This window comes from Crocodylus porosus, unplaced genomic scaffold (assembly GCF_001723895.1).
Source record: "Crocodylus porosus isolate Cpor-Errol unplaced genomic scaffold, CroPor_comp1, whole genome shotgun sequence".
NCBI lineage: Eukaryota > Metazoa > Chordata > Crocodylia > Crocodylidae > Crocodylus > Crocodylus porosus.
Window position 1 is genome coordinate 20,226,945 of NW_017728925.1, and position 10,853 is coordinate 20,237,797.

The following is a 10,853-nucleotide window of genomic DNA, read 5'->3' on the forward strand; positions in this document are numbered from 1 at the left end:
TGTGACTGATGAAAGATTGACGCAAAGTACCTATTTAATAGGTTGGCTTTTTCCTGGGCGTCAGTTGTCAGTTGGTCTAAGGACAAAAGCAGACAAAGTTCTTCAGGTGAATCTGATCTCTTGTATTAGATCAACGTAAATTGGTCTAATAAAAGAGATCAGATTCACCCAAAGAACCTTGTCTGCCTTGCATTCTGCTAAGAACTTTCCTTTAAACAATGGATGCTTAGGATGGAATACTGTTTCACTAGAGGCACCTAGATAGTACGTGTATTGCTGTATAATTTCAGTTGTTGGCGCACAGGTTTGGAATATGTTTTGTCCTGTAGAGGTTTAGAATTGCATTGTGTATGTCTGTTTCTCCCTCAGCTTGACTGTATGTACACTGTGACTGAAAAATACTGTCATTACTCTACTATAACACCAGTCCTGTTAGCAGTATTATCTGTCTGATTCCAGTACGTATTTATGGCCAGTAATTATCGATGTAGATTGCAAGCTTTGCAGGGAAAGGGGCAGTATCTTAGATTACATGTAGCAAGCAGTGTGGTGCCTGCTGTCAGCACTCAAGTGGTAAAGACTAATATGAGAAACTCTAATTACTATGACAGAATGAAGAATCTGTTACCGTTTGTTTTTCTTGCTGTGTTTCAGGTGAAGTTCGCTATAAAAACTTGTACAAAATTCCTCTCAGTAACCTGGTTGGTAGGAGCATTGAACGTCCTCTGAAGTCGCCTTTAGTCCCTAAGGTCATCGCTACCCCAACGCCAAGTGGAATCACCTCTGTCCCTGTTACTCACTCATTATCCTTATCTCGTATGGAAATTAAAGAAATAGCAATCAGGACACGCAAAGAACTACTGGGTAGAATCTCCTTATTTTTGGTTGTAGTGATCAGTTGCTATTTATATCACCTGGAAATTTTGGGTCACCCACTTGATTCTGGAGATTGATTGGTATTGAGAAGACAATATGAAAAAAATGAAACAGCATCAATTTAAAAAAAACCAGCCTCAGTATACAGAGATTACATAAATCCTTTGATAAGTTATTTGAGACAGACACTTGGTTGAGACAGTTTAGTTGGGGATGATCCTGCCTTGAGTTAGGGGACTTGACCAGATGACCTCATGAGGTCTCTTCCAGCCTTCCTTCCTATAATCCTATGAAATCCACACAGGTTGGTATTTTAAGCCAATCAGAATGTAGCTAGTAACTGACAGAAGGCAGTGAGAGATATTATAGCTATAACATCCCAATTAACATTTAGCCTCTTTTGGCAACTAAACTTTTTATTCCTTTCTTAAGGCCTCTTGGATGAGCCAGTTCCTAAGTCAGAAGGAATGCAGAAACAAAAGAAACTTCCTCAAAAACAATCAGACCATAAGCATGGAGCAATAAGGTCAACTAGCAGTGACAGGTAAATAAAGAGACCTCTAAAAGAATCTCACTAAATTAAAGCATTATGTCCTTGGGGTGCAAACAGTTGTCCTAATGCTGTGTACACAATGCATATCATACCTTGGCTTAAATTGGACCTCAGAGCTGTTCTACTATGATTTTACCCTATGAGCTGTTTAAGTAAGAGGTTGTTCTTCACGTTGCCTTGGTGGGTCAGAACTGGTTCATGACTTTTTTGAATAAGCTTCTGTTGCCATTGTAAGATTAAATCTTGGGTTTCTTGCTGTTTTATAACAAAGACTTGTATGTTGCATCTGGCTGAACCTAACAGGCAGTCAGAGTGAGTCTTTGTTATGGTTGGCATCATGGCTCAACCTCCATCAATAGGGATTTTTCTAGGAGACCCACATGGTATGAACTTATTGGCCACTTCCTTCCTTCCCATGGGCCTTGTTGCGGCAAAGAAATTTGGCAGAGCGGCATGTATGGAACTTGTCTGTCCAGTCCTCTTCATGTGATCCTATGCCATAGCACTCTGCATGATGGAATCCTTACTTATACAGGGCAGAGGCAGCAGGGTTTGACTCATTACTAATGATGCTTCATTACTTTTATTCTCTATTATTTAAAACAGCATGAGACTGATTTCAGAACCTTGAAAAGGAAGGGAAAAAAATACTGTGGCGGGCGGAGGGGAGGGCAACTGAACGTTTGAGTAAATTTAGGGATAAAGGTTATAGCCATGTTGGTCTAAAAGTACAAGCAGTCAGTGTGGTAGAGGTGTAATATCTTTTATTAGACCAACTACACAGTTGCAAAAAAAAAATGTTCTTTATTTGCAAGCTTTTGGGCAAACGCCCTTCCTCAGGCATCAGAGATTGCAACATTTCTCATTTCTACCTGGTAGAAATTTTACAGCCTTTGCATTCTCTAATGTCTGAGGAAGGGCGCATAAGCCTGAAAAGCTTGCAAATAAAGTTTTTGTTTTTTGGGTGCAACTGTCTAGTTGGCCTAATAAGAGAGATCACTTCTACCACATTGGCTCCTGAGTAAAATTAAAAGTTTGTGAACGTGGTATTTGTTACTGTTTTCTAATGACCAAGTTAGTGAGAATAAGTGGAAAATCAGAGTGGTTTTTGGTTTTTTCAAAAGAGGAATGAAATGCAATTCTCAGGACAGCAAGTGTTTTGACTCTGCCCATAGATTAACCTGCTTGAGTCCAGGGATAGGCACTGATACTGCTATTCTCTTTCATCTGGAAATGTTTACAGCAACTCTGTCTTCCTCCTTGCAGGATAATTTCAAGCTCCTTTGAAAGAAATTCTGAAGGCCGCCACCTTTCCACCAGCTCGGATCCTGATACTGCAGTAAGCAGGGAAGACAGTCCATCATCTAGCTACCTGTTTCAGCTTACTGCTTCATTTGATGAAGACATCATTGACTTGAAGTGAAGACAATCTAAAGATCCCTGTTCTTTCCTTTCCTTTTCTTATAATTCTGTAGGCCACGTAGGAATGTCACAGCACTGTTTCCAGCGGTAAAATGTGACTGGAAATGGAATGTATTGGTGATTACCCTTCATAGAACTCAACTTGTTCTTGTGAACTGGGCCTGAATTGGTGATGCTTATGTTTTTGTGTCTCTCAGTTAAAGAACCAGTGGTTCTGGTTGTAATAAGATGGTAGATAACAACAAGAGGTTTAGGCTGAAACTTTTAAGTAAATAAAAGTATTCATTCTAACTTACTCTAAAGTTAGTACCTTTCAAGCACCTGGCTGAAAGTAACATGCAACTAAGTGACTTGCAACCATTCTGGATTCTGAATTGTTCTACAGTACAGCTTCAGTGTCACCTAGTAAGCTACTTTTTATAAGGAAATCCACCTTTATGATTTTTATCTGTAAAAAATGTCAACCTTGTAACTAGATTCTTTTCAGTCAGGATCCACTATCCCTGATGTGATGCTGCTCTGTTATGTTTACTGAAGAACGAAGGATGTCAGGTAAGATAAGAGTATACCGCTTCCCTCACGCTGATCTTTCTCCACACAAATTTCTTAGAGGAACCTGAAACCAGTCTTGAGTGCAAATGTCCTGAAATGCAGATTTTTTTTAAAACCATGTACATTCAAATTATACTTAAAAATGAATAATCTGGGACAGAGCAAGAAGAGATATGCATCAGGTTTACCCATCAGCCAGAATATTATCCCTTTGGTGTTCCTACAGACGTTATAATAAATAACGTGTAGGAGCAAGATCTGATTTCTCCTTCCATGGTCCATAATATTTGGGTTCAAAGGTAAATCTCTTGTTAATAGGCAGATATCAGTAGTAGATGTTGTGTACGTGTGCATCAAATATATGAAAGGTACAATGATGGAGTATTTCTAAAAGCCATACTTTGTTTAGTAGGTCAAGGCTGAAGAGACAGGTGGGGAGCGGCTGTCTTTTTACAGTGGAAATAATGGAAGTAAAACATGGGTTGTTGGAAGGACAGGGTTTCGTTAACAACATGTGATTTTGATGCCTTTCCTGTATTTAAAAAAAACCCAACTAAATAAAACAAAGCAAAATTATTTCAAGAAGAAATTAGAGAGAGGCTTTATAATTAAAATGAAGTGTTCTTATCCTATTAAAAAAAAATTAAGATTTTAGCTGTTTGCAAATTACCTCTGGCTCTGTAACTAGAAATACTTCTGCACCCCTATTTCTTTTGTGATGTCATCCTTTATGCCATGATTTCCTATTTCTTCTAAGCAGAAACATTTGCAACTTTCTGCCTTTATTCAGTACACCTGAATATATAGTTTTCTACCAAGTGCCCTGTTCTGTTTTCCTAACATCTATGTAGTTGTAATTGCTTCCCTTAAAAGATTAGCTTAATGGAAAAGAGCATTTTTTCTTCCTTGTAGCAGCTGACCAAGGAAAGAAGTAATACTTTTTGCTGTTTTGATTGGTTGTGATCACAACATTTTTTAAACTGTAAACCTGTAGGTTGTAATATTAAGACAAAACATCAAAAACTAGCTAAATGTTTTTGGCACAAATTTCCATTACACACTTACTGGAAGGAGCTTTTATGCACCCTGTGCCATTTACCAGTTCTGCTCAGGCTAAACAATCAAGCTGAAAACTGACAGATCAGGCACACATTTCTGGTAAAGGTTGTAACACAGGGATAGGCAACCCCCAGCACAAGTGCCAGTGTGTAGCATGCCAAGGCATTTTGTTTGGCACGCATGCCTTGGGGCAGATGATGGGGAAGGGGTTGGGGCCGTGCTCCCACAACAAGGATTGGGCCCCTTGTGGCTCCCCCACCATCAGCCCCTGGCATGCCAGCATCTTACAGGTCAGGGTTTTGGGTGTTTTTGGCAGACTGCCCCAAAACACTGTCAACACCTGTTGTAACGTTTCTGTGCAAGAAATTCTTTATGTAACTGCATTCAGGGCACACTATGTGAACATGTCATTTAACCCTAAATTGGGCTCAACTGCACCCATGTAAGGAAAACTAATTGCACTACCAGCTGCTAATGAAGGCTGGAACAATTGCTGCTACTTCTTACCCTGTGGCCCTCTCTCTGGATGCACTGTGCCACTTCCGTGTTGCTCATGTGTCCATGTTCTAGTCATTGTGAAGCCTGTATTGATGTGCTGCAATCCCAGGCTTTAGTTAAAATAAACTATAATTGGAAATTTTGTTTTGAAATGTTAAAATATTAGATCGTAGACCAGAAAAGATTGTGCAATTCTCTGTTCCCCACTGCTGTAGCATGGTCCACATGTGGCAGCCTGTGAATCAAGGAGAGTTGACTAGAGCCCAACGCTACGGGGGAGTTAAAAAGGCAAACTGAAGGGCCTGAACAAACCAGTGCATCTTCCATCCGGAAGGGACTGGAAAGGCCTGGGGGAGAGGCCAGTGCAGAGATCAGAAGAGCTGAAACAGAGTAGCCACGAAGTGGCTTTTCCCAAGGGTTAGCTTTCTTCACCTTCATAGAACCTCTGAATTCTGCATGTAATCACAGCATTGGGTGGCTCCAAGATAGTCTCATCCAAGATAAACGGGGAGAAAATCGAGATGAGTTTTAAACTGATAATTCAGGACGTGTTTGAATAGGAAGACTATTAGTTGTTGGAACAATTCTGAGGGGACAGCACACCTTAAAAAAAAAAAAAAAAAAGTTGGTCAGGGCCATGTTGTTGGGTTTGGTGCACGAATCACTGAATGGAACTGTGGCCCATGTACAGAAAGTCACAGTTGTCCCTTTTTGCCATAAGGTTGTCATTTAAGTAAGAAACATCAGAACACAGAGCTATAAGGCCTCCGTCCTGTATGATTTCTCATTTTGTGCTTAATCGGTGTGTCTGCAAGGTATGCAGAAGAGGACACAAGGATGGCTAAAGGGATCTGGAAGAAGGTCTGGTGGGATCAGATTGTCTGCATAGAGGACAAAGCTGTACCTGAAAAACCCAGTGTCTGTGGCTGAAGACTGTGTACAAGAGCTGCTACCTCAAAACACCTCTGCTGCAGCCAAGAGCCTAGATCTGTGCCAGTAAGGTTTCTGGTCAGGGTTTGGTCAAGAAGTAGTGGTTGTGGACCCAGAGAGATTCTGCACAGCAGCTCCCCACAGGACGGGGCAGGCAGGAGGCGGCTCTCCTGTCTGCAAGCAGACGGGAGGGTGGGGGACCAGGAGGGGACATGGTGCTGGGCTGGCAGGGGGGAGGATACTTATGAGATTTGGGGGCTTCAGAAAGTCCCTTGCCTGCTGGGCCTGGGAGCGGTGCGCGGGATCTGAGCTAGTCGGGGCTGCGCCCACCGAGCGGGGCCCGGCACGGCTCCGTCACCCTCTGGATCGGCCGGGCCGGGCCCTGCGGCACGTGCCCGCCCCTCCCTTCTGGGCACGTCTAGGGCACGCGAGACCCCACGACCCGCTCGCGGGGGGCGCATGCTCCTTGCTCGGCCCAGCGGGGCCCCACCCTGGCCACCCCCATACCCATTTGGTCTCGCCCATCGATATTTTCAGCGTTCGGCTTTGTCGCTCCCATCGCCCATTTGCCCTTCCAGCCACGAATCGATAATATTGCCGCCACCTATTCCCAATGCGCACGCGCACGGAGACCAACGCCTTCCTAGTTTCCTCGCTTGTTCTGGTCAGTGTAACCATGGAAACCCCATCAATGTTTCCGGCATGTGGCAACGCCAATCCATAATATCGGCGATTGATGCCTTGACTTGGAGTACTACGCATGCGCGCTTACCCACGGTCATCGATGAATTTGACGGTTAGCCTGCTACGCGTTCCGCATGTCTACTTTCTTTGCGCATAGATGGGCAACCTCGAGGCATACCGATACCAAAGTGCGCATGCGTGCTTATTGCTACCCATCGATAGTTCTTTAATGACCTGGAGCCCGCTCTGTACAGCGCATGCGCACTGGGTCTCCCCCCCCCCCCCCCCCCATTGTTCCCATTGTTTTAACGACGCTGCCGCTTTCCGGCACATCAGCTCTGCGCCCGCTGCGGCAGCGGGTCCGGAGTGACCGGGGGTGGGGACATCCCTTAACTTTACCCCGAGTATTAGCCCCAAAAAGGACTGTAACGCTCATTCGATAGTTTCGGCGTTCGTCCTGCCGTCACTGTCTCTCTAATCATGGAAACCCATCCATGACTCCTACGCTGACAAGGTCCTCTGATTCCCAAGACGCACGAGCAGATCCATAATATCCAAGATCCATGTATTTTGACTGTGACCAAAGCGCCCGCACAAGTTACTCGGAATCCCGCTGATCCATAGAGCACAACTCCACACATGCGTACTTCCTCTGCTCGTTGATGGGCAAACACAATTGACCCCCGCTTTTCCTCAGTGCACGTGTGCTTATGTCCTCTTATTTACGTTTTCATCGTGATACTGGGAGCCAGCTCTGTACTGCGCATGGCCACAGGGTGCCTTTTTCCCCACCCCGCCCAGTGACGGCTTAACTGTGTGGCCTATCATGTATACCGGCCCTGTTCCCCACGTGGCTGCGGATGCGGGCAGGGCGAGACGTGGGGGAGTCCATTCTTGCTCCTTACCCCAATATTAGCCCCAGAGGGAGAGGAGAGCGCCATTCTCAGTGCGCATGCGTATCAAGACGGCCCTCGATAGTTCTGCCGCTCGTCCTAGCGTCTCTGCCTCCGTAACCATGGAAACCCATTCATGGTTCCTGCGCTTGCTCGCAGGAAGCCTGGATACGCCAATTCATAGTATCTGCGTTCGGTGTTTTGCCTGGGCCTACAGCGCGGTTTCTAGTACCATCGATAAATTCGGTATTTAGCTGAATATTGGGGAGCGATGCATTTTGACAGCAACCATTGCGCATGCGCAAGGTCCAACGCTACCGTTAAATTCGGAGCTTATTTAGCCAAATCCTCAGGGCTCCAGGCATACTTACTTGGTTTGCCCACTGATGGGCAAACCTGATGCGCCGCCTCTTCCCAAGTGCGCATGCATGTTTATGGCCACTCATCGATATTTTTCATCATGCGACCGGGAGCCAGCGTATACAGCGTGTTTGCACCGTGTCTCCCAGCGCCGGTTTAACTATGTGGCCGCTTTCCCGCACAGCGGCGCCGCACCCCCGTAGCCGCCGCTGCCGGCCCCGAGTGAGAGCTTCTCCCCAGGATTGGTTTGGAACGCGCGGGGGAACTGTAGCACTGAGAGTAGCACCGTGATCCTTTCGGCTCTGGTCCTGTTGTCACTGCCGCTGTCACCATGGAAACCCATTCATGGCTTTCGCTCTAGCACCGTCCACGATTTCCCAAGGCACACGTGCCAATCCAGAATATCGGTAATCGATATGTTTAGACAGCGAGCACTACGCAAGCACAAGGCCCGGTACCACATAAATTCAGAATATAGCAGTCAGTGCGCTGCGCAGGCGTACTCATTTTGCCCATAGATGGGCAAGCGCGCTGCACCTCTTCACAAGTGCGCACGTATATTCATGGCGCTCACTGATGTCTTCATTGTGTGACTGTAAGCCTGCTCTGTGCGATCGAGGTTTTTACTGGGACCCGTACGCATGCGCGAGGCCCAGTATCCTCGTTAAGTTGTGATAACCGCCTCCGCGCCATACGCATGCGTACTCCATTTGCTCACTCCGCAAACGCGACGTGTCGCCTTTTTCCAAGTGTCCATGCGTGCTCAGGGCGGATCATCGATGTTTCATCGCGTGACCTGGAGACCATTTTTTCCCGCGGAGGCACACTGGCTTTTCCCTAAGGATCGCTTAACGCCGCAGTCCCGCACTCCGGCTCCGCCGCTTGTGCGGCTGCGGGCCGGGAGAGACGTGGGTGGGGCGTGCATCCTTGCCTCGAGTACTGCCCCATTCCCACTGCGCATGCGTGTTAAGACGCGCCTGATAAGAGTCACCTGCCGACACGGCCTCTAGCCATAGAAATCCATCCATTAGCAACGACCGCTAATTCCAAGAACGCATACGTCAGACCAATTCAAGTTATCGGTGATCGACGTATTTTGACTGCGACCATTACGCATGCGCGAGCTTCCACGTTCCCCTTAAACTGGGAGGTCAGGTGACCACGCCCTAACAGCGTTGCGCATGCGTACTTGGACTGCCCACTGACGGCTAAATACGATGTACCGCCTCTTCCCAAATGCGCATGCGTATTCATGGCCCCTCATCGATGTTTTTCTCGTTCGACTGGGAGCGTGTCACGTACTGCGCACGCGCACTGGGTCTGCCTCAGCGGTTATTTAACGCAGCCTTCCCTTTTTCGCCCAGCGGCGTCGCGTCCCGTAGTAGGTTCCTCTGCGGGTCCAGAATGAGGGGAGGGGGGGGTCCCTGTCCCTGTCCCTGTCCCTGTCCCTGTCCCAAGTATTGGTGGAGCAGGGTGGCAACTGTAGTGTCAATGCGCATGTGCATTGAGGCTCATTGCTCGATCGTTTCGACGCTCGTCCTTTCGTCACTGCCCCTGTAACCATGGAAACCCAGGAACGATTGAGAAACTAGGGAGCGGACCCTCACTCTCAGGACGCATGCATATGTTGCTTCAAGAATCCTCCCAGTGCATGGATACTTGAGTTGCCCGTTGAAGGGCAAGTGTGATGTACCACATGTTCCCAAGCGCGCATGCGTGCCTGTGATGCGCGTACTCAGTGGGTCGCCCCCTCGTGTTTGAATCCTGCATGCGTGTTGCCGCACAGATTATGCTTAGGGACAATCAACACGGGTTCATTAGCGGCAGGTCCTGTCAGACCAACCTGGTGGCCTTCTATGACCAGATCACCAAATCCTTAGATGCAGGGGTAGCAGTGGACATTGTCTTCCTGGACTTTCAGAAGGCCTTTGACACTGTCTCTCACCCTGTTCTCATTAAGAAACTGGGGGACTGTGGCGTCGACACCCACACAGTCAACTGGGTCACCAACTGGCTGGAGGGCTGCACCCACAGAGTGGTGGTGGATAGGTCATGTTTGACCTGGAGGGATGTGGGCAGTGGGGCCCCCCAGGGCTCTGTCTTTGGGCCCGCACTGTTCAACATCTTCATCAGTGACTTGTACGAGGGGGTAAATAGCACCCTGTTCAAATTTGCTTATGACACTAAGATGTGGGGGGATGTGGGCACGGTAGAAAGGAGAAATAGGCTGTAAGTGGACCTAGACAGGTTACAGGGGTGGGCGGATGAGAATAGGATGGGATTCAACACTGACAAGTGCAAAGTGATGCACCTGGGGAGGAAGACCCAGCACCGTACCTACAGGCTGGGGAACTCCCTGCTTGTCAGTACAGAGGTAGAAAAGGATCTTGGGGTCATCATTGACTCCAAGATGAACATGGGCCGGCAGTGTGGGGATCCAGTCAGGAAGACCAACCGCACCTTGTCATGCATCCACAGCTGCATCTCAGGCAGGTCCAAGGAGGTGATCCTCCCCCTCTGTGTGGCACTGGTCAGGCCTCAGCTGGAGTTCTGGGCGCCGGACTTCAGCGGGGACATGGACAACATGGAGAGGGTCCAGAGGAGGCCACTCGCATGATCAGGGGCAGCAGGGCAGGCCCTATGAGGAAAGGTGACAGGACCTGAACCTGTTCAGCCTCCAGAAGACAAGGCTGAGGGGGGGATCTAGTGGCCTGTTACAAACTAGTCAGAGAGGACCAGCAGGCATTCGGGAAGTCCCTGTTCCCCCGAGCACTACCAGGAGTGACTAGAATGAATGGTCACAAGCTGGCAGAGGGTAAAATGGAGGGACGCTAGGGCTGTCTCTCTGGAGAGGGGAAGGCGATCTAGGCTTTCTACCATGACACTTGCAGATCACTGATCTATACGCTAATCTGTCTGGTGACTGTCTATCTCGCCTAGAGGCAAGAGTGAGCCCCTTGCTGTGGAACAGTATTGCGGTGTCACCAGGGGGCTGGAGTGGCCTGCTCAGCTCTGAATGTGTCGTT

General features: G+C 47.6%; 1 protein-coding gene across 5 annotated transcripts in view; it reads left to right on the top strand.

The window, feature by feature from the left end:
- The window catches only part of GARNL3 (GTPase activating Rap/RanGAP domain like 3), a 116,255-nt gene extending 112,485 nt beyond the window's left edge, over positions 1 to 3,770 (top strand). For all 5 annotated transcript variants that reach the window (XM_019541075.1, XM_019541072.1, XM_019541074.1 and 2 more), the window contains 3 exons: positions 655 to 864; positions 1,309 to 1,420; positions 2,696 to 3,770. In XM_019541075.1, coding sequence (XP_019396620.1) covers positions 655 to 864; positions 1,309 to 1,420; positions 2,696 to 2,852 — 479 coding nt within the window. In that variant the 3' untranslated portion in view covers positions 2,853 to 3,770. The remainder of the gene's footprint in view (positions 1 to 654; positions 865 to 1,308; positions 1,421 to 2,695) is intronic.
- The last annotated feature ends 7,083 nt before the right edge of the window (positions 3,771 to 10,853 follow it).